General features: G+C 42.3%; 1 protein-coding gene across 4 annotated transcripts in view; it reads right to left on the reverse strand.

Annotated features, from left to right (window-relative positions):
• MAP2K1 (mitogen-activated protein kinase kinase 1) overlaps positions 1-24882 on the reverse strand; it is a 69713-nt gene that overhangs the window by 3952 nt on the left and 40879 nt on the right. For all 4 annotated transcript variants that reach the window (XM_030577055.1, XM_030577056.1, XM_030577057.1 and 1 more), the window contains 4 exons: positions 24366-24417; positions 9892-10016; positions 3059-3266; positions 2677-2741 (listed from right to left, as the gene is read on the reverse strand). In XM_030577055.1, the coding sequence (XP_030432915.1) occupies positions 2677-2741; positions 3059-3266; positions 9892-10016; positions 24366-24417 (450 nt within the window). The remainder of the gene's footprint in view (positions 1-2676; positions 2742-3058; positions 3267-9891; positions 10017-24365; positions 24418-24882) is intronic.

The raw sequence follows: 24882 nt of genomic DNA on the forward strand, positions 1-24882 counted from the left end.
ACTGGGACACTCTCCATTTGAATGTTTAGAGACAAGTTTTTAACACCTCCTGGGAGAGCCCAGGCGAAGAGGAAAAGAGCTTCTCCACTTTGTGACCCAGTACAGTGGAGTCATTGTGCTCCGTGAATCCATGAACTCTCAAGGCTAGCGTTGCTTCATGCACTAGGCTCTGCAGAAGAGGTGGGGCCAGAGCTCCACCTCAAGTCCACAATGGCCAACAGATCTGGCTGGCTGCAGAAGGGAATGCAAGTTACACATGCTTACACTAGGATTCTTCCTTCACATTTCCTGCTGTTGCCACAGCTGGTACAGCTCTGCCGATGGCAGCCAAATAAGGAGCGTTCAGGTAGACAAGATGCTGCCGTTTTAAGTTCTGTGTTTTCTAACCCTGCCTAGGATGAGTCCATGTGACACATTTAACTAGAGGCTTCCTGAGTCTCTCATTAGGGTGGGGCTACTCCCAGCTGTCTCTAATGATAGGAAGCAATTCAATGCCATAGTCCAATCTTAACTTATTGAGTGTCTTATTAAGAGAAGAAAGCATTCTCACCTGCATTACTAAACAGAAGGAAGGAAGAGTCTGTTTTTAGAAAGTTACAAATGAACAGTGTAATGTCGCCATGTTAGTTATATGCTCCTCACCGCAGTTCCTTTCTCTGGAAATGTTACCTGCTGATGACGGACCCAGATGCTGTTAAGCACCATGCACAGCTCACATTAATTTTTCTATGTATAGCTGCCAACAATGAGGTCTTCAAGCAGCCTTACAGCAAGTATGTACTGTCTGATTCGATTTGGATCTATTGCCATCCTCCAGCGGGGGTAGGGGGGAGGCCATTTACATATCTTTATTTGCATAACATTTCAAGACTAATTTAAATATCCTGCCACAGGGAATTAGTACAGTCAGGTTCTGAATTAAAAATCTTTAGCTAAAATCCAAGCACTTTGGTAAGACAAGAGTTATTTTATATAAAGGTGGGTAGACAGTGCCTTCTCCTCCATGTCGTTAACTACTGGATTAGAGTTAAATCTACACACTTACGCTAGTGAGTAACTTAATGCACATAAGTAGCCCCTATTGAACTCAGTGGGCTACTCTTATGCACAGTTACTCACCTGTGTAAGTGTTTGCACAGTCAGGGTCTTAATGTATTAAATAAGCCAAAACCAGCTGTATTTCAAGAATGAAAACATATACTTAGTGTTTCCATGGCAATGCGTGTGCACACATTTACTATGGAATGAGAAGTGTTTCCAGGGGTCATGGACTTGGCACCAACTCAGATTTTGAAGCTTTTTATATCTATATCTATAGCTAATGGATTACAAACATGAAACATCAATAAACACTTATAAAAAAGACAGAAGGCATTTTATGTGAGGATGATGAAAATACAAGTGTGTACATGCATACACATTCGTTTGTATCCAAAATAATGCCTCTCTCTATCCCAGTGTCTGAAGACTCAATGCAGCCAGGAATAAGAGCTGAAGCGAAATATCAGCCTTGATGTTTTAACATCCTCATTTTCAGTCCAAAGCGTCAGATTCTGCAATGACACCCAGTGTTATGTCTGCTCGACTGACCCAAGGAGAGGTATTGTAAAGCTCTCTGAAATAAGAGCATGAGAGAGGTTCTGTCTTTTAGAAACAGATGCTGTAGCACAGTGGTTCCCAAACTTTTGTACTGGTGACCCCTTTCACATAGCAAGCCTCTGAGTGCAACCCCCCCATTATAAAGATATAAAAAATGTGTTTTTAATTTAACACCATTATAAATGTTGGAGGAAAAGCGGGGTTTGGGATGGAGGCTGACAGCTCGCGACCCCCCCCATGTAATAACCATCCTGACCCCCCGTTTGAGAACCCCTGCATAACAGTAACCCAGGCAAAATGTAGTGCTCAAGGAGAACCAAACATCAATGCTGACTGGTAATTATGAGTGTCCTAGAAATGCCTATACATGAATCACCAGTCATCATATTTAAATTTCTTTGACTCTGGTAGTTAGTAGTTTGTTGATCCCTTGGTACTGGGATTTCTCTTGTTCTTTATGGCACGTCAGCCCTTGTCAGCACATAGAAGAAGATACAATAAAGGCACAAGCACTGGAATTATAACAGTTTAGCTGTAGTTGGGGAATTCAGTGAAAATCTTGGTAACAAGTTTTAACAGGCATTTTTGTCTTAAAACACAAAACCACACTTCAAAATTGACACAGTCTAATATTGTAACTAAACTATTTTAGAGAGACAACAATTATAGCGGTAAAACAAAGACAGGGATAGTTATGCAGGCACTTGATGTTACTCTGCCATCCTCTCTCCTAACTACATGTGTCACTGGAAAGCCACAGACCTATTTAAAGGTTGATCTTTGGTTACAATAGATTACACCAAATTTATCCCAGGTGTAACTTCTAGAGCCCAGCAAATCCATGGATATCAGCTTTATATCCGTGGACATCCACAGACCATTTTTGCAGATTGTGGATCGGATGATGATACAAATTTTGTATCCACGCAGGACTCTAATAACTTCATTCAAGCCAGTGCATTTGCACCAGGGATGAGCTAAGAGGCTTGGTTTACAATATACGCTAAACAAAAAAAAGCAATATGGTTGAATGAACAGTTTAAAAGGGAGTTCCGATAGATGTAAACAGCTGTTTACCTCATTGACGATGTAGTCCAGAAGTTCAAAGATTGCCATTGGAGGCCTGCTGTCTGGTCCATAGGCTACAAATGGATGATACATATAGAAAAATAAACCAGACTGTTTGTAAAATAAGGTAGAAATACATTCAGTCTGACAATACTACGCTTTTGCTCTTTCCACCACACAGTCCCATTGGGGAAGGCTACAGGCACAGCTCTGTTTGACAAAGGCAGCAAATTTCTAATAGCTTCTTTCTGGGATCTCCATGAAGCTGGAAGGAGACAGCATGAATCCAGTTTTCCCTCTTCTCTCCACCCTCTCACCCTACCTTTGGGCTTTGTATTCCTCCCATCAAACCCATCCAGTGTTCACATGCTACACAGCATCAGTCACTTACAGCTCATTGGTCGGCCAGGTGTTCTTTGCCTGGGTGAAGTCTCAGAAACTGGAGAGTCTCCCTCCACAGGGCAGCCAAACATCAGCTCCAGCTCCTTGGAATCAGGAGGGGGAATTGGGTATCTGCCAATGGCCATTTCTACCAGTGACAATCCCATACTCCAGATGTCTGACTGCACTGAATAATGAGTACCTTGGAGTCTTTCCGGCTACGAAAAGAAAAGCCAAAACATTGTAAGAGGTAAGAAAACCACACACTGCAATAACCTGGAAAGAGTGATGGATAAAATAAACACGTGAGCATATGAATATGACTTTTTAAAAAAATCATTATGGCAGTCAAGGAGTCCATAACTGACTTTTAAAAAGTGTCTGAAATCTGAATTCTCATCAGTTCCATAAACCTCGGGTACTTTGATCTTTAACAATTAAAGACCATAAATACAATTTAAAAATAAACATTGAATTGAATCAGTAACTGTCAGTAGCACAACTCAGATACCCAATTCAGTTAAATTTATAGAAATTTACCTTTAATGAAGTATTTAAAGCATTTTGTTAATGGTGATTTACTACTTTTTGCAACAGAAAATACTAGTGTTTGAGCTAGTATCTTCATACTGCAATAGAATCCGTTGCTAGAACTCACATGTAAATTGAAAAAATAAGAAAATAAAAGTTATTTTGGGGCAACAAAGGATTCACTCCTTTCCTCAAGAAAGAAAGAGGGGGAAACTTTAAAGATTTTCTAAATGTCACAAGGCAAGCTGGCCTTTTAAGGAGGTTCAAGGTCCAGCCTCTACCTACATCAGAGTTCTGTCCGGAAGACAGGCAATCTGAGACGAACAACTCTCCAAGCCTAAAGAAGAGCTCTGTGTAAGCTCAAAAGCTTGTCTCTATCACCAACAAAAATTGGTCCAATCAAGGATATTACCTCCCCTGCCTTAGCTCTCCAGGGCACACGGAAAATGTAGACTGTGCAGTAGTGCATTTTGCAAAACCTTAAATTCAACTTGGCTTTTCATTGCACTGTTGCATAGCTCACAGTTCCCATACCCAGTCCCAGAATGACTCTGCTCTGGGCAGAAACTAGGCACAGAACAGAAGCTGGACCCTGAACCTCTTAAAAGGCCAACTTTCCTGTGACACAATGAAACGGGGGCTTGAACACATCAGTGTGTATCTATTTACTGTATTTCAAAGGAGTAATTTGCCAACTGTGGGCTGTATAGCATGACTCAGGAGAGGTGAAATATGTACCACAGCTCCTGTAGTTAATGAATAGGCAAACAGTTAGCATTTGTTCATGAGTATTAAAATACTATTTAAAAATATTTGTTCTTATACAATTTCAATGACTCAACTAAGTTTTTTTTAAATAAAAAAGGAAAAACTTATCACTGTGGAGAATGTACTTATTACTCAACAATAAACTCCAATTTCAGATGTTTCTTTTTCAAAATACTTATTTTACTTCTGAAGAAAACAGATTTAAATTATTTGAAAGGTTTTTTCAAAAGTGATAGTCTGTCCTATTCAAACATATGTTCGGCTTGTAAAATGCAGTGTGTAGGTTTCCTGGAGTGCTTTATTGGCAAGTGTAAAAACAATGTAAGAAAATATTTCAAATAGTTTCCATGTGGGATGGGCACATACATTTCAACATCTGAATGGTTTTGAAACATTATCGGGATTGTGTTCTGCTTAGGAAAGCTTAGAGCACAGAAGGGACGAAGAGAAAAAACATCTCATGTAAAGATGAAAAATGCAGTATATACGGTAAACACACTCATGCCAACCTACTCTTTCACCAAGTGGGAAGCATGTAGGTCAGAGCCTCTCTAACAGATGGCAAATCATCAACTAAAAATATGGTTTTGTTTTTTAAAAATTGAATCACACATTGGGGAAATGAAACATGTATTTCAGGTATAGTCACACTAATTAGTCCAGCCATTCCAACAAAAATAACTTGAAAAGGTTCTCAAGATGTCCATGCGAACAGTGTATAAAGTGCAAACACAGACTGAAATATACAGTCGGTTACTGCACTTGCTTTATTAGTATTGTGTGGCCAAAAATACCAAAACAATGGTAAAGACTGAACACTCTCCCTCTTGTAGTTTTAGTGTATAAAATTAGTCCACATGGCTCCCATACATGTTTTTCTTTGAGAAGGCTCAATACAAAATTTAATTTTGCCCTTTTCCCTCCTTTATTGAGCCTTAAGTTCTCCAGAAGAGCAAAGACTCGAATGAACGCATTTAGGCACTCGGACCTTCTAAACTGAGTTTACAGTCTCATATTCCTGTAGGATGTCAGAGTGGTCTATAGCCATTAAACTCTTTAACCAATGACAACTTTGAACCACTATGACAAGTGTAACTGGTATTTTATTAAACCACATACTATTTCTGGAAGTTCATACTTAGACCTTCCCCAATGTCCCACCTGAGCGGAGGCCAAAGCCCTTTTAGAATAAACTACCAGATTTTGGGCAGCAAGGAAGCCACCCCCAAGGCGGATAAATTCTAGAGTTTGCTAGAGTATTAGATGAAAAACAAAAGTGAATGAATGAGATGTAGCAGGCAGCATGGAAGTAGCCATGAAAATGACCTTTATGGCACTAAGTGCATCAAAGCCATGTGTAGTGGACAGGAGACAGAAAATAGCTCCAAGTTAATCTCACTGTATTGAGACATCAAAATCAGGTGTTGCGTGCAAAATGATCATGGTCCAGCAAAGCCTTTTCGCCCATAGTTTGAAAAACAGTGCTCAGAGAAAGCAGCAAAGAATCCTGTGGCACCTTATAGACTAACAGACGTTTTGGAGCATGAGCTTTCGTGGGTGAATACCCACTTCCTCAGATGCAAGTTAGCCAGGCCAGTTGTGCTCAGAGAGACACTGCAGTATCAGTAATTGCCTGCAAAAGAATGAACTTCAAAGACTACTGCAGAGAACAAGCAGATTCACTACCATGATTTGATCTTTGAAATACAATGCCGTTGGACCGAGCTATACCTTCAACCTGTGGAAGTGACGTGTCAGTGGAAACTGAAGCTATGTGGCATTTTGTTCCTCAAGTGTTCCTGATCAGAAGAAAAATAGAAACAAAAACACCAGCGCCCGGGGCAAAAAGTGAGGAGCTGTGACAATTTTTTGCCCTTTAACAGCACTCATAAATCTCAAGTTTGCAACATAAATTGCTGGTTCACTTCTAATCTGACACGCACCTCAGATGACAAATGGAGAAGACAGTATCCTGAAAAGCAGGATCCATTCTAAGGGTATGTCTACACTACGGGATTATTCCGATTTTACATAAACCGGTTTTGTAAAACAGATTGTATAAAGTTGAGTGCTCGTGGCCACACTAAGCACATTAATTAGGCGGTATGCGTCCATGTACCGAGGCTACTGTCAATTTCCAGAGCGTTGCACTGTGGGTAGCTATCCCATAGTTCCCGCAGTCTCTCCTGCCCATTGGAATTCTGGGTTGAGATCCCAATGCAAAAACAGTGTCACGGGTAATTCTGGGTAAATGTCGTCACTCAATCCTTCCTCCGTGAAAGCAACGGCAGACAATCATTTCACGCCCTTTTTCCCTGGATTGCCCTGGCAGATGCCATAGCATAGCAACCATGGAGCCCATTTTGCCTTTTGTCACTGTCACCGTATGTGTACTGGAAGCTGTTGACAGAGGCGGTACTGCATGCTACACAGCAGCATTCATTTGCCTTTGTAAGGTAGCAGAGACGGTTACCATCCCTATCGCACCATCTGCCTTTGTAAATTGGCGATGAGATGATGGTTATCAATCGTTTTGTACTGTCTGCTGCTGTCATGGCTGCTCCTGGCTTCCCTTCTTTATGTTTTGTCTAAAAATAGAGTCAGTCCTGCCTAGGATATGGGGCAAGTGTATTAGAGAACCAGAGAGCACAGCCGCTCTGTGTCAGAGCCCCAGAGATCCCGCAGAAATGATGAGCTGCATGCCATTCTAGGGGGTGCCCCTGCAACAACCTCACCCATTGCTTCCCTCCTCCCCCAACCCTCCTGGGCTACCGTGGCAGTGTCCCCACATGTGTGATGAAGTAATAAAGAATGCAGGAATAAGAAACACTGACTTGTTAGTGAGATAAAATGAGGAGGAGGCAGCCTCCAGCTACTTTAATGTCCAGGCAGGACATTAAACGGTGCAGGGGAGAGGAGCATAGCATCCCGCTGCTATGATAGTCCAGGCAGTACTGAATCTTTTCTTTACACATGAAAGGGAGGGGGCTGATGGAGCTCAGCCTCCAGCTGCTATGATGAGGACGGTTACCAGCCGTTTTGTACCATCTGCCGGGAATGACCGAGACTCATTCCCATTTTTACCCAGGCGCCCCCGGCCGACCTCACCGAGGCCAGCCAGGAGCACTCACGGCCTGATGATGAAGACGGATATCAGTCATATTGCACCATCTGCCACCAGGAAGGGGATGCTGGTGTTCAGCACTGCAGCACCCCGCCTACCAGCAGCATGCAGTAGACATAGGGTGACATTGAAAAAAGGTGAGAAACGATTTTTTTCCCTTTTCTTTTGGGGGGAGAGGGGGAAGGGTGTAAATTGACGACACAGACCCTGACACACCTGGGAAAATGTTTTTGACCCTTCAGGCATTGGGAGCTCAGCCAAGAATGCAAATGCTTTTCGGAGACTGCAGGGACTGGGTTAGCTGGAGTCCTCAGTACCACCTCCCTCCCTCCATGAGCGTCCATTTGATTCTTTGGCTTTCCGTTATGCTTGTCACACAGCACTGTGCTGTGGCCTCTGTATCATAGCCTGGAGATTTTTTCAAATGCTTCATCATTTCGTCTTCTGTAACGGAGCTCTGATAGAACAGATTCATCTCCCTATACAGCAATCAGATCCAGTATCTCCCGTACGGTCCATGCTGGAGCTATTTTAGGATTTGGGACTGCATCGCCACCCGTGCTGATCAGAGCTCCACGCTGGACAAATAGGAAATGAAATTCAAAAGTTCACGGGGCTTTTCCTGTCTACTTGGCCAGTGCATCCAAGTTCAGATTGCTTTCCAGAGCAGTCACAATGGTGCACTGTGGGATACCGCCCGGAGGCCAATACCATCGAATTGTGGCCACACTAACCCTAATCTGACATGGCAATACCAATTTCAGTGCTATTCCCCTTGTCGGGAGGAGTACAGAAATTGGTTTAAAGAGCCCTTTATATCGATATAAAGGGCTTTGTTGTGTGGACAGGTGCAGGGTTAAATCAGTTTAACATTGCTAAATTCAGTTTAAACGCGTAGTGTAGACCAGGCCTCAGTAGAATGAGCAGTATACCTCCCCCCACCCTCCTTTGTTTTTAGGTCCAGCCTTAATTTCACAGCTACTGAAGAAACTCTGAAAGCCCTAGCTTTGTGAGTTAATAGAATGCATTCAATTGACAAATGCCATCATACATTAGAGTGAAAGATCCACAATTCATGTTCGTGCTGGTTGCCACATGATACACTGTGCTTCTTTAAATAGCACTTTATTCCTGAATACTAGTTTTCAGAAGAGAACACCCACTAAGGTAGTCCCACACTAGCCACTAAACTGGGGCAGGCAAACTTTTTGGGCTCAGGGCCACATCTGGGTGGGGAAATTGTATGCGGGGCCGGGGGTTGGGGTGTGGGAAGAAGTGCGAGGTGAAGGAAGGGGTTAAGGGCAAGAGATTAGGGCAGAGAAGGGGTGCGGAGTGCAGGAGGGGACTCAGGGCAGGGGTTGGGGTGCAGGAGGGGTGCAGGGTGTACAAGGGAGCTCAGGGCAGGGGGCTGGGGTGCAGGAGGATGCGGAGTGCGGCAAGGGGCTCAGGGCAGGGGGATGGGGTGCAGGGTACAGCAAGGAGCTCAGGGAACAGAGTTGGGGGGTGGAGTAAGGAGAGTTTCGGGCTCCAGGCTGGCACCACTTACCTCAAGCAGCTCCAGGGTGGCAGCAGTGCCCATTGGGGCCAGGGCAGGCTCCCTGCATGCCTGCCCCGTCCCTGTGCCGCTCCCGGAAGCACTGCGGCCCCTGGGGAGGGGAGGGGAGGCAGAGGCTCTGCGTGCACTGCCCTTGCTGTATCTCCAGGTACCTCCCCCAAAGTTCTATTGGCCACGGTTCCCTATTCCCAGCCAATGAGAGCTGCAGAGGGCAGTGCCTAGAGGCAAGAGCAATGCATAGAGCCCTCTGCCCCCCCCTTCCCACACACACACACACACACACCCACTCACCCACCCACCCCCCCCCAGGGGCCAAAGGGACGTGGTGCTGGCGGCGCTGCAGACTGGATCCAAAGCCCTGAGGGGCCAAATCCAGTCCACAGGCCGTAGTTTGCCCACCCCTGCACTAAGCCTTGTCTACATGAACCTTTTCCCCGTTACTGTAACTGGTTTAACTCACCTTATGATAGCAATGGTAGAAGCACTTTGTAGATAGCATCCTGCCTAGGCTGGCAATTGTAGCAACTGTGAGAAATTTTGGGGGGTGGGATAGGGAAAAGGACTTGTGTCAGGAGAACAAACTCTACACTGGTTTTTTGGAGATGCATGTACACAAAACCCCAAAGCATTAGCTCATTGGATTTTGCAATGCAGATGCATCAGCATCTCTTCTGCAATGTTAAAGACTCCAAGTCATCAGTCACGCATTGCGACAAATCCATTTTTGAACTTTGATGTGATACTTGAATACTTCAGGGAGGCAGTGAGTAATAATTGCCAATAACTGTAGTGACGGCAACAGTGATTTCACTGAAAACTGTACTACAATGCATAGTAAACTCAAAGCTAAAAAAGCTGTACTTACAGACATGTACGACCGCGTCCCAACAAACGAGTTTGCCATTGAGTCTATCAGTTGTCCACTGACACCAAAATCACAAAGCTTGATTTCACCTCTAGAGTTTACCAAAATGTTGGATGGTTTAACATCTGGAAAAAAAATGAACGGATGAAAGAGATATATACAATTGGAATCTTTGATAATCAAAGTAACATGAAAGGTGGGAGTAACCATGTGCTTCCCCTTGTTCTTTTAACTTCCTACCTGATTCCCTTCCTCTCCCTGGAAGGTACAACAGGTTTGTGTTTAAGTTTAAATCTCATTCAGAATTTCCTGTTTTTCCAATTACGTTTTGTAGTGTCTACAACATTCTTGAAAGGACTTTCACATACGGGTCTCAGACATGCTAATATGTACTTTCAAACTTAACTCCAGTTTGGCGGCCTTTTTTTTGCGCCAAAGTATATTCAGTAAAAAATCATTAATAATCTATACATTTTAGTTTACTGGGTCATTAAATGAAATGCAACCATGTGTCCTATCATCCCAAACTGATAAAAATATTTGTGTGTGTGTAAAAAAGCAATTTCTTATCTTTAGCAAATAAACTCAGACAATGTAAATGGACTATTTTAAACTGAGAACAATTCTGATACTGAAACACTGCATTAAATTAAATGCTTGTTTAGTTTGAGATGGAAGAAAAATTGGTTAAGATTTTACAGTCAGCAGCACTACTTCTCTAAATAGCAACCTAATGCAGGTCTTTGGTAACTAGGCAACTAATAACCAACTATTTATCCATGCTAAAGTGCTGGGAGCATTTCTTTTAATCTTTTTGTTGTAGGTATAAGAAGTTTCTCAATATAATTGACTACTTACCCAGAGTCATTAGCAACGAATTACAGGGTTTATGAAACCGGCAGCCACATTTGCAAAGAATGCCACCAATGTGTTTTTTTGGTTTTTTTTAAATAAAGGTTATAATAAGTTGGTTTGGACTGAGGGAGGAACTGAACTTTCACAATTCCTGTTTGTGCATCTGTGACCCCAGAGCACACTGACTATAACTCCTTGTTTGTTACCATGTTCTCTTCACTCAAATCTAAGCACTACTCAAGAAGTAGGTGGGGAAAGATCTGTGCTGACAAATTCTTTTCTATACATTGCATTTTAACTGGATACAAAATACTCTGTGCCATTAGCAAGCAGACAGTACTTAGACAGCAGGTGATGAGGCCTTGGAAATACCTAAAATGGATAGATTAGACGCAGCCTAAAATAGCTTTCAGGAAGTTGGATGCTTCACGGCAAGCTGGGCAAACACAGTATGCACAGCATTCTTGAAGCATAACCTTTTCCATTTTATACACTTCTGCTGCACATTTTAGCAGCTCCCACCACAAGCACATTTTCTTCTATATTTTAGTTCAGAATTTATATACGACATACTCCAGTAGCTTGCAACACATCTCCGAAGGAGTCAGTGTGCAGTTCATGTCCGTAGCAGGGTCATCTTGGAAAGCTGATGCTAACACAGCACCCCAAAACAGGGAAGGCTCTGTGTAAAAGGTTACACATGATTTGAAGAGAGACGTACAGACTAGGAAACAGAGGTGGAGGGTATATTTTTAGAAGTAATTGATTTTTTACTTCTAAAAGAAACAGAGCAGAAATGTTGTTTGCCTTTTGAAATTCTTGTTGCTGTTTCTCGTTCTAAAGCCTTGATGCTTGGAACAGGTCACTTGAAGATGCCCAGGCACACTGAGAAGTGCTTTTTCAATGCCTTGCAGAGCTCCTTGAGCTCAGCTACAGTAGCATCAATCCAGCGTAACTACACAGAACTCAGCGCTAGCTTTAAGTCACAGAAAATCCACACACTGACCTAATATGGGGCCACATACGGCATGGCCCCAAGATCTCAGGATGGAGGGGATGCTGCACACAGGACTCTCCCACCTCCTGCAGAGAGCAGGAGCTGCCTTCACAGTTCAGTCTCCCCTTCCCCACCACATAGGGCCCCAAGAAAATATCCACAGAGATGCATCCCCTTCCTAGCCCCATGGAGTTCACCCTGGAAAGAGAATACACCTACTGCTTTACTATGGAGCCTTTTTTGCAACATCGAACGGGAGGGAAGAGCTCCTGCGGGATTCCTTGGTAGTATGACTCCCCTGGAGCTTGCTGCCAGGCGCATGTGCAGGGTGCCAGGCCTCAATGCAGGCAGAGATCCTTGGAGTCCATTGTGGGCTCAGGGCCAGACTTGCAGCAAATTCCAGGCGGGGGTAAACCCCACCTCCACAACAGAACAACTGAGGGGATTCTACACAACGGGAGCCTCAAGGAGATTTCCTCCCCCTTAGCTAGGTCACTGCCCACTGACTGTAGGAGGGATCTCCTCCATGTCCATGGTCTCTCTCTGCAGTAAATCTTTAAGCTTGAAATTCCACTCATTAGCAGGCTTACCATATGTCCAGGTTTTCCCGGACATCGCCTCCTTTTTTGATTCTCCCCCCTCCGTCCAGACGGGTTTTTCAAATAAGAGGCAATGTCTGGGATTTTGCAGCTGAGAAAGAGCAATCTCTGTGCCCCGACTGGTCCCTCCCACCCGAGCCCAGGCTCCCAGTGCTGGGGAGGGGGAGAAGCCCACAGGGAGGTCTGATTGATGGCTGTTGCTGCATCCCAAGTCAGTGCCAGCCGTCCTACCACCGTGACAAGGAGCAACACTTCTCCCCACCTCAGGGGTGAGGCCCCAGGTACCCCTCTCCAGTACACACACACCTCCAGCACCCTCAACTGTACCCTCCCCCTATCCAGCAGTGTTCTCTCTTTGGGAACCTGAAGCAGGATAACCCTAGTCATAAGAAAGTAGCAGCCACGGACCAGCACTTTGGGGCCAGCAGTGAGAGGTTACAAAAACTCCTGGCTACCCAAGGATTTTCAGACAAGGCTTGTTAGCCTTGTTTTGGTTTTTTTTTTTTGGGATAGGTGAACGTTCATAAACCACAGCAGCCCCTGGAAAAATGCTGAATGCCATATTTCGATTAGCTATATTTATGCATGTACCCACCAGTGCGGTACGTAATGCAGGCACAGACGAAATTTTAAAAACCCTATTGTCATCTCATTTGACAGCTCTTGCTGAGCAGCACAAACATTCCATCTTCATCTTTTCACAGCAAAAGAAACAATTAAAATGTCAGCATTCCATTGTCAGTGAACTTCTACCAGTGCTTCTGGCGCTGGGGGACTACCTGGGATACAGGTTGTTTCTGAAGGCTTACACTTGCATGTGTTTTTCTAGTGACAGCTCTGATAATCACAGTGTAGCTCTTACAATAACCCAGCAAACCGTGGACTTTGAAATAAAGCCTGCCATGCTTTGAGCAATGTCAATGTCTCCTTAAAGCTTCTGATTCGGACAAGAACATGATGTTTGGAACTCCACTGCCCACCTCCCACCCCACAACCCCTGTAAACAGGTTACTCTTAAACGGATTCTCTGCAGCCAGTATTTTCCCAATGCAACTTACATTGCCCAAATGGAACGCGCATGTCAGATGGAAGCATTTGACTGTGACACTGAGGGAAAGGACAACCCCCTGGAGATCAGTCCCTGGCTCTGTGCTATCACACAGGAGAGCAGGCCAGCGTGTGCTGCAGGGGCCATGTACTCAACCCTTGGAGAAGGTGAAAGGCATGTCACTTAACATCAATCCCTCCAGACAACTGAGGAAGCGAGCTGAGCATTCCCAGCCAGTCCTCTCAAGACAGAAAGATGGATATACAACACTGAAGAGACAAGGGTGCTAAATAGAGCAATTCATAAGCAAGGCCATAAGGAGCCACTGTGGTCATTGAGTCTGAATTCCTGTATAACACAGGCCATAGAACTTCCCAGAGTTAATTCAAGTTTGAGCTAGAGCATATCTTTAAAAATATATCCAATCTTGACTTACACATTTTCAGTGTTGAATAATCCACCACACCCGTCGGTACATTGTTCTAACGGTTAATTACCCTCACTGCTAAAAACATCCATCTTATTTCCAGTGGGGGTCTTCAGAGTTTATGGGGATATGAAGTAATCTCCTTATAACCTCATCCTCTGCACACACCCCTCAGCCACACACACAGTCACGTAAAAGAATAAAAACCTTGTATACCACCATGCAAGTGATTTTCTTGCCGCATTAAAGGCATTCACTAGGAATGGACAAAGAAAATATATTTGCCCTATAGCACAACTATTGATAATTGTCAACTGTCTGACTATAATTCAGGTTAAAAGGTTATCAATAGGCTTATCAGAAATCAAATGTGTTTTATTTTTTTAATATAATTTTGATGGGTAATATGGATTTTTAAGCTTTTTTTCTATTTTCCTGCAATTCTGAAAAATCAAATCAATGAAGTTATTAGTGAGATCAGACAAGAATTATTCAATCACAGTAGATGATGAGATTCAAAAAGTTAAAGCTTTATAACCATTAAAAAACAAATAAATTGGGAGAAGGGATAGCTCAGTGACTTGAGCATTGGCCTGCTAAATCCAGGGTTGTGAGTTTAATTCTTGCGGGGGTCATTTAGGGATGGGGAGGGGAACTATCAGGGACAGCACTTGGTCCTGCTAGTGAAGACAGGGGACTGGACTCGATGACCTTTCAAGGTCCCTTCTATGTGATAGGTATATCTCCATATATTATTATTAACATCACCTGTCAAAATATACAAAGTATCCAAAATCAGACTCTAAAAGTCCTCAAGCAGCATTCTTCTTACTTTGCCTAGCTGTAAATTTCAATTATAATTGATGGAAATATTTTTAACAATATGTGTGGGTGGGTGTGTACAGTGAAATTGACTAATAAAAGTCTAATCATTCCAAGACTAGTTATAAAAATCTGTTTGTTCATCCTTGCCACAAGTTCTCTACACAGGGAATTTATCTAATCCACTTAGTCCAGTATCATATGTCTGACACCGGGGCCAATGGTAGCTGCTTCAAAGTATGTAAAATTCCCCAAATACATCTAGTGCATGATATGAAAGTATAGTTGATAGCAATTGGAATTTTATCCTGGCTGATCTGGAGGTGCTATTTGCTATGTTTATTCACGTAGGGATGGTTTCTTTAAAAACAAAAAAAACAAACAAAAACCAATAAAAGTATGTCATTTGTCTTAATATCCTGCAACAAGGAGTTTCATAGGTTAGTCACAGTATAGAAATTTGTTTCCTTATCATTTGGAGCCTTTTTATTCTGGTATTATGGGAGAGTATATGTACCTTTATCACACCTCCGCTTACTCCTAAACGAGTCCTAATCCTCTTAGCCTGGTAAATTCTTCACACTATCTGCCTCTTCCCCAGCCATCCTTGCCTTATGTCCATTCGATTTAATTCTTTCTTTCCAAAGTTTTCCCTGTTCTCCTTTTAGAGAGGAGGACCAAACTAAAACAGCATTCCAAATAAAAGTTAAGCTATCTAAAGGCATAACATTTTCCATTCTCCTCTTAATGCACTCTAATGACTTCTTCACGGCCATAATGATGCCTGAATAGTTTTCCTGAAAGGTCACAGCTAGTTCAGGATCCACCTGTGTCTCTAAGGATATGTCTGCACTGCCCACCTTACAGTGTAGACATGCTTTATCACCGGGGAGAGCTCTCCCAGACCAAAAATAACCACCCCAAATGAGGGGTGGTAGCCTTATCGCTGGGAGCATGGCTCCCGGCAACAAAGTGCTGTGTATATTGGCACTTTTCAGCGCTACCACTGTTGTCGCTCAGGAGGCTGTTTTTTCACACCCCTGAACAACTAAAGTTTTAGCACTGAAAGTGGCAGTGTAGACACAGCCTGAGTAGTATAAGCTGAGCCTCCCAGCGTGGCTGTGCTCAATGTCGGGTTGTTTAATTACCTAGTTGCACTTGGTCTTTCTGCAGGTCTTTATCATTCGCCCTGCTTTTGACGAATCTAACTAATTTTGTGTCACCAACAAGTTTTGCCTTTCCCCTTCATTCTCCTTCTCCAGGTCAGTATTATTACTACTATTTATTTGTGTTCAAGTAATGCCTAGAAGTCAGGGCCCCATTCTGCTAGGTACTGGAAAGTGTTATGGACCAACTACGCTAGCTCTGGACTTCAGGAGCACTTTAGTGTTAACATCTTATGACAAAACACCTTGTTTGTAAAAAAAATGTAAGACTCTTTTGTAGCGTTGCCATCACATTCCTTTGTTCTACTGCCCAGCAATGCTGCAGAGTCAGTTATGCTGACCAACAGTAGCTGCAACCAACTACAGTAATGCAATGTGTGTGTTATATGACCCACAGTTTCCAAGTACCTGTGATTCCTCTTAAGCAGATATACCCTAATTCCACCCAATCTCCAAAAGATAGCGACGGTGCAATGTGATCCATGAAACACAGTCCAGAAAAATTAAAGGACACGGGCATGTAGCGTAGGCCCATAACGTTGATTCTGTATTTCACTTTACCTGCGAATAGATATCATCCTGAATGTTTTGTTTAGATCATAGAAAATCAGGGTTGGAAGCAACCTCAAGAGATCATCTAGTCCAACCCCCTGGTCAAAGCAGGACCAATCCCCAGACAGTTTTGTTCTTTTTTTTTTTTACCCCTGTTCCCTAAATGGCCCCCTCAAGGATTGAACTCATAACCCTGGGTTTAGCAAGCCAATGTTCAAACCACTGAGATATCCCTCCCTCAAAGAAAGAGAGCACATGCCTGCAGCTCAAGGGAGGGAAGGGGAGTAGTTTTATTTTCCAGCGCTTGCAGGGAACGTTTAAAACAACCACACTACACAGAATTAAATGCAAAGTTGCAAAAACTGTGACAAGAACACCTGATTTATAAAGCACATTCTGTATTAATAAATATTAGTACAGCTGAGCCCAAACCAGAGGCTTGAATCTGAACATTTTTGAGTTTAGAGAAGGGAGACTGTGTGTGAAGGAGCAAAGGAATTTGATTAAAAATCTTTACATCCAAACTTGCCTCTTACGTTTTTTCTCTTGGTTAGGATCAAAACCTGAATGGGTCTATTTTCTGGACCAAGTATGAATGGGTCACAAAACCATGACAACTAAAAAACTATTTTTACAAGATTCTGGCCCAAGACAGCAGAGATGCATTTGTGAAGCCATATTTTTGTAGAAAGTCACTTGATTGCTGTAATCTTACAATATCAGCATAGTTGCCAGAGATTATTTGCTGGAGAGATTAATACACATGTTGCAATTTGAAATAGGACCATTTGGGGACTTTCATTCCACAGTGTGAGTTCCCATTTTGTATCTCACCATTAAGGGAACTTGGGCATGTATTGTACAAGTTAATTATATACACCATCTACTTGAAATAGTTGACACTTTTTGCTGCGATTGACAGGATCTTAGGCCTAGTCTGCACTACTAACTTCTGATGGCATAGCTACGTCAGTCAGTGTTGCAAAGAGATATGACAGAGCGGTGCCAACAAAAGCCCCCAGTGTAGATGAAGCTATACTGGCAAGACTGTGCTTTTACCAGTATAGCTTATTTTGCTTGAGGGAACTGGAATAAGCTATACCAGCAAAACTGTACTTTTACTGGCAGCAAAGTGCATCCACACTAGCAGCGCTTTGCTGGTATAACATAACAGTAAGCAAAGCGCTTCTAGCATAGACATGGCCTAAGTTTTCCCAAGAAGTTTAGTTTGCTTGGACTCTCCTTTATTTAGTACCCCAGCTCCAGGTCCATATGCAACTAGGGGCTCTTTATTCAAGACAGAGATCAAGGAAGTCTCAGAAATGGAACCATTTCCAAATAGGAGTAAGAAAACTACTTTAACTTTAAAAATCAGCCAAGTGCCTTAGAAAGCAGGATGAAGGGGTTGAGGTGGGGCATGAAGTCAGCCTCAAAAGGTCCCTCAAAGTCACGTGGCCAATACACTGAGGACTGAACTGGATCCTCCTGCTTCAGCTAAAGAGCCAACGCTCCTTAACTGGTCAGGGATCAATCTGGAAAATCGAGTGCTACTCTTCCAAGCTCTGCCCATCGGAGACACCAGTCGTGGCAGACTGTGCAAGCTCTAATCATGCGTGTTCTTTGGGCTCCTGGTGCTTGGCTCACCCTCGGTAGGATCTGAATACACAAAGGGGCTCTGCCTTCGCTGGGCTTCTTGGGTCTGGCTTCCCCTTGACGAGCCTCAGATGTTCCACTGGGGTTTGTGAGCTTGACTCCCTCTTGAGAGGGAGGTGAAGATACCCAGCTGGACTCTGCTAGGTTACTCCTTTACTGGGTATGTATATGGGTAGGAGTGGCTGTATCTACCAAAGCCACTTACTCCTGGGGCCAAATGGGCTGTTACAGTAGATTTGGGCAGATCTTCCTCCATACATGCTTCGATGAGGAATGAAATTGTAAGGAATGTTGACATTTAAGGTATTATCAGTGAGCACCTGAGTTAGCACCCATCACAATGAACGGGCAGGCTTCACACCTCAGAATTATTTCAGGTTGTGCAAACAGGCAGCCGTCACAGCATCACTTAGTCTCAAAAACATGACCCAAGTGTACCCGAGCAACGATTAGCGAGACAAACTTTTTTTAATTAACTGATTCTTAGAATTCAGAGAACAAGGAAGGAGTGTGGAAAAGGTGCCACTACACCTTAGCCCCATGTATATTTCAATCCACGCCTTGCCAGTGTCATCTTCTCTTCTACTACACTACTCTAAGCACTGCCTGCTTTATTTCTATGAGGTGACACTGCCAGTGAGGAGCCAAACATCAGAAAGCAAGGATCACTTCATAAATGACACAATCAGCCCCTTCACATCAACTGACTGACTGACGCTTCATATCTAGCACTGCTAAGCCAGAAAGTCAGCGTCCTCAATACACTCCCAAAAAGTCAGTCAAAGCTATTCAACAGGTCACCAACCAGGACAATGAAACTCGTGGGCATTCACTTTAAGATATACATTCGAAAGATCGTAAATCTTTAACATCAACTTGAGAAAGAAAACTTCATTGTAGGCCTGATCCAAAGCACACTGATGTCTATGAAAATACTCCCTTTAACCATAATGGTTTTGGATTAATCCCTCATTCTACTCCTTGCAGCATTCACAGAGCTCACATGGAGAGATGCAATTCTCACCATGTCCTAACTGTGAAATAGAACTTTTTTAAATCAAGTTTTAATTAAAAACTTCTGCTATTGAGTGTGTTATATGGCAGCCACCAGAGGAGTGAAAAGTGACACCTGTTTGTGACCATGATAGAATGGAGGCTCAGGTTTCAGAGTAGCAGCTCATGTTAGTTTGTATCCACAAAAAGAGCAGGAGTACTTGTGGCACCTTAGAGACTAACAAATTCATTTGAGCATAAGCTTTCATGGGCTACAGCCCACTTCATCGGATGCATAGAATGGAACATATAGTAAGGAGATACATATACACTTAGGCTACGTCCAGACTACCCGCCGTATCGGCGGGTTAAAATCGATTGCTCAGGGATCGATATATCGCGTCTCATCTAGACGCGATATATCGATCCCCGAGCGTGCTTATATCGATTCCGGAACTCCATCAACCCCAATGGAATTCCGGAATCGTCAGGGAGAGCCGCAAACATCAATCTCGTGCGGTGAAGACGGGTAAGTAATCCGATCTTAGATATTCGACTTCAGCTACGTTATTCATGTAGCTGAAGTTGCGTATCTAAGATCGATTTCCCCCCCGTTGTGTGGACCAGCCCTTACAGAGAACATGAAAAGGTGAGAGTTGCCCTACCAACTAAGAGGCTAATTAAGATGAGCAATTATCAGCAGGAGGGGGAAAAATTTGTAGTGATAATCAAGATGGCCCATTTCAGACAGTTTGACAAGAAGGTCTGAGGATACTTAACACGGGGAAATAGATTCCATGTGTGTAATGGCTCAGCCATTCCCAGTCTCTATTCAAGCCTAAATTGATGGTATCTAGTTTGCACATTAATTCGAGTTCAGCAGTTTCTTGTTGGAGTCTGTTTTTGAAGCTTTTCTGCTGCAAGATTGCCACCTGTAAGTCTGTTACTGATTGACCAGAGAGATTGAAATGTTCTCAGTGATTCCTGATGTCAGATTTGTATCCATTTATTCTTTTGCGTAGAGACTACTCGGTTTGATTATCGCTACAGAAGTTGTTGTTTTTTTCTCCTGCTAATTGCTCATCTTAATTAATTAGCCTCTTAGAGTTGGTAGGGCAACTCCCACCTTTTTATGGTGGGTGGGTGGGTGGGTGGGTGTGTGTATAAAAATATACTGTATGTTCAATTCTATGCATCTGATGAAGAGGGCTGTAGCCCAGGAAAGCTTAAGCTCAAATAAATGGAGGCTCAGTATCAGAGACAGCAAGTGAGATTACATCCAGCTTTATTGGGGATTTAAAAACAAAAGGACATCTGTAGCTTCTTGATATGTACCAACAAATTCAAACAGCAGACTTCTTATTCAAAATATTTAAAATGTTTTTCACTGCACTTTAACAGTGGTTTGCCATCTCTCATATTGATTTCCACTATTCCACTAACACCAGCATCCCAAGATAATGACTGGCAGCAGGAGGTCCACAAGTACTAATATTAGCAAAAGTTAGTTTTAAAACTAAGTTTCAGAGTTTATAAGTAGCAAGAAGCACGTCCCACCATGTGAGTTTTCAGTGTGTTGAGCAGAAAAGGCTAGGTACAGAGTACTGTCCAACAGAAACCTAGGTTTTGTGGTGTCCCAGGTGAAATATCTCGACCCAACCTGTGGCACAATTTAACTCCGAAAAGAGACACTATTTTTTACACTGCTGACTAGATTCTTACTTAAAGGTGGTGTCAAACTAGAAAGGAGGTGGTGGTTGGTTCTCAGATCTAGATTTTCGTGGGGCTCAGGTTCAGTTAGGTACCGTAAAACAGCACTAGCTATTCTCACCAGATCTCTACCCTCTTGGGCATAAATCCTATGAAAATGCCTGTTTTTGAGAGATTCTCAATGCAGCTGAACAATTAGTAGAAAATAGTCACCTTTCGCTTTTGGAATAGTAAGGTGGGTTTGGATCTGAGCCCACCACCAACAAATGAAAAGATCTGGATCTGGCCCATGCCAACAACAAACAAAGGAACCACCATCATCACTTGCCCCAGACAACCAGGCACAGATCCCAAAGCCCTTTTTAGAGCAGTAATTGCATAGTGCTGAGCAGCTCCGTGTGGTAAGGCTTTTGACATAGTCTCACATGACATTTTCATAAGCAAACTAGGGAAATGAAGTCTAGATTAAATTACCATAAGGTGGGTACACAACTACTTGAATGGCCATGCTCAAACAATAGTTATCAATGGTTTACTGTCAAACTGGAAGGGTGAATCTTGTGGGGTCCTGCAGGGGTCAGTCCTGGGTCCGGTACTATTCAATATTTTCATTAATTACTTGGATAATGCAGTGGAAAGCATGTTTATAAAATTTGCAGATGACACCATGTTGGGAGAGGTTGCAAATACTTTGGAGGACAGGATTAGAATTCAAAATGACCCTGACCAACTAGAGAATTGGTCTGAATTCAACAAGATTAAATTCAATAAATATAAATGCAAAGTACTTCACTTAGGGAGGAAAAAAAATCAAATGCACAACTACAAAATGGGGAATAACTAGCTAGGTGGTGGCACTGCTGAAAAGCATCTGTGGATTATAGTGGTTCACAAACTGAACGTGAGTCAACAACGTGATGCAGTTGCGAAAAAGGCTAGTATCATTCTGGGGTGCATTAACGGAAGTGTTGTACATAAGACGCAGAAGGTGACCCGCTCTATTCGTTACTGGTGCGGCTTGAGATGGAGTACTGTGTGCAGTGCTGGGCACCACACTTCGTCTACATCTTTCCCAAACTGGAGAGAGTCCAGAGCAGAGCAACTGATGTGGTAAAAGGATTAGAAAACCTGACCTATGAGGAAATGTTAAAAAAAAAAAAAAAAAAAAGCCATATTTAGTCTTGAGAAATAAAGACTGAAGGGGGACTAATAACAGCCTTCAAATACGTTAAGGACTGTTATAAAGAGGACAGTGATCATCTGTTTCCCATTTTAAAGAACAGGTTAGAGCAGAGGTCAGCAACCTTTCAGAAGTGCTGTGCCGAGTCTTCATTTAGTCACTCTAATTTAAGGTTTCATGTGCCAGTAATACAGTGTAACATTTTTAGAAGATCTCTTTCTATAAGTCTACAATATATTACATACAACAATAGTTTAGTTAAGTAAATAATGTTTTTAAAATGTTTAAGTAGCTTCATTTAAAATTAAATTAAAATGCAGAGCCCCCCAGACCGGTGGCCAGGACCCAGGCAGTGTGGAATGTCACTGAAAATCAGCTCACATGCCGTCTTCGGCATGCGTGCCATAGGTTGCCTACCCCTGGGTTAGACAAACATGTCAGGGACTTGGTCCTGCCTCGGTGCAGGAGACTGGATTTGATGACCTCTCAAGGTCCTTTCCAGGCCTATATTTCTATGATTTCTACAAAGAATCAAGGGTAAAACTTTCAAGTCTTTGGAGCCTAAATCCCATTGGACTTTCAATGAGACTTTGGCTTCTAAGTCATTGTTGAAAATAATACTTGGCTTTTAAGTCATTTTGGAGCTTTTGAAAATGCAACCTGTATGTCCATCAGAACAGAAGTCGGCTCAAAAATATACCAATGACAAAAACATGCAAGTCTAAATGTTGCAAAACAAACAAAAACAAGAAAATCTCAAAAACAACACAACCCCCTCAAACAATCCCTCCTGAAAATCACTACTTCCACCAAACAAAACAGAAGAAAAGCCACACTACTATATTGTTCATTTTATTCTCCTTCTTCCCCACACCCATCATTACAATATTTAAATACTGAAGGATCAAATTTAGCACTGTTATAAGAGGCTGCAACTCCACTGATGTCAAAGCAGTTATGCCATTGCTGACCTAGGTGTTGAGAGCATGCAAGTGTCACATTTTTTATCTGCCCTAAAACAGCGGGTCTCTTCCAAGAAACCTTGTTAAGTGCTAAACTAAGAACCACATTCCTTTGGAGCTACCATAAGAAATCCATATGAAGTCCCTACTACCTCCTTGGCAGAAGCTGATATTCAACTGTTAGTAAAACCCAAAAGAAAACATCTAATAAATACAGTCTATTGCATCATGTTTAAAGTGGTTCTTCAATCTGTCACATCTACGTGTGTTCCTACTAATCCTTTCCTGGGTTTGCTAACAACCACATATCAAGTGACTAGTCTGATGAATGGAGTATTTTTATAACCAAAAGTCTGTGGAATCCTAAATGATGCAACAGACTAGCTGAATGGTCAGTACTGATAACTATATTGTGTAATCACTGCAGTAAGCGGAGGCAACAAAAATGTAGAGCAAGCAAGCCATCTCTGGTGCGAAATTTACAGTGACAAACTACAGAATGTTTTATTTCACAAACGCCATTTCTGATTTATTAGGACATGCAGACAATTAAAAAACAGCTGGATTTAAAAGGCTAAGGTAAAAGATGTAGGAGACAATATGGGTGTTTACCTCACAGTGAAGTCTATTCCAAGACCTGGGCAGATTTAGAACTAAACTCCTGCCTCTTTTTTATGTGATTTAACAATTTAACGGTTGTTAACCACCGTTAAACTAGGTAATAAATATAAAAGGGCTGCACTTCTGATTGGTAGACGTCTATAAATAGCACGTGAATGCCTGAGACCTCTATTAAAAGCCTGTGACTTTTAATTTAAAGAGGAACCATAATCTTAATGGCAATAATGGAAATTAACAGAAATTAAAAACAGCGTGTTGTATTTCTTTGAACCTCTTCAAAGCTTTTGGCTAAGATGGCTAATAGACCTGTTGCTACCAGAAGAAAACCCATTACAATTAGAGAACTATAATGTCATAAATACTGTTTCATAATGTATTTTAAGAGTTTTCCTCATAAAGCAAGAGAGTATATCAAATATATAATCACACAAACACCAATTCCTACATGTCTCTCATTGATTGGCTTGGGCTTACCTGATGGTGAAAGAGACAAGCTTTGAAGCTTACCAACAGTAGTTGGCCCAATACAAGATATTACCTCAACCACTTTGTGTCTCTAACATCCTGGGACCCACACAGCTACACTACCACCACTGCATAGGTGATGGGATGGAAGCCTCATGCAGAGCTGCCTCCCATACCAGAGAATTTCCTTAGAAATGCTAAACATTTCAAAGAATGCTCATTACACCTGCAACATACTGAAGTTGTGAGAGCACCCAGCAGCTACAGGGTTAATGGTTGAAAGAGAGATTGGAGAAACAATATGTCAGGTGAAAAAAAAAATTCAAGCTGAGACATAGAAGCACGAAAAACAAACCCTCTTGATTTATATTGATGTTCAATATACAAGAAAAAGAAAAGCCAGGGATATAATGCATAATCTTACCTCTATGCATTATCTTATGTTTTTCTCTCAAATATGTGAGACCTTTTATTACCTAAAAGAAAAGAAAATTCAACATTTCAAAGCTGTAAAACTAGTAAAAATGAAAACATGAGTTTCGTCCAAGCAAGAATTTCAAAATGTCATCTACAATCAAAAAGCACAATACACCCTGGCAAGATTCAAAGAGAAAATAAAGGCAGTCATGTTAAAATTTATACTCCAATTTGCCATATTAGAGAATAATGTTAACCAAACAGCCACCAGAAATGTCATGGACACAACCTACTGCAATACAGATACTTAAAGGGTAACATTCAAAACATTTAATAGACCTTTTTAATTATTTTGCTGGTTCTTTTCCCACCCAGTGGTAGTAACAGCAGCTGACATCCCTTAGTGGAAAATCAAAGCAAACACACACAATGGAATATGTGGTGAAACATATTAATAAATAAAATAAATAAATAAATCTCTTAAAAAAAGAAAAAACACTTTAAAGCCTAGTAATATTTGCCTG

Source organism: Gopherus evgoodei, chromosome 10 (assembly GCF_007399415.2).
Source record: "Gopherus evgoodei ecotype Sinaloan lineage chromosome 10, rGopEvg1_v1.p, whole genome shotgun sequence".
Classification (NCBI taxonomy): Eukaryota; Metazoa; Chordata; order Testudines; family Testudinidae; genus Gopherus; species Gopherus evgoodei.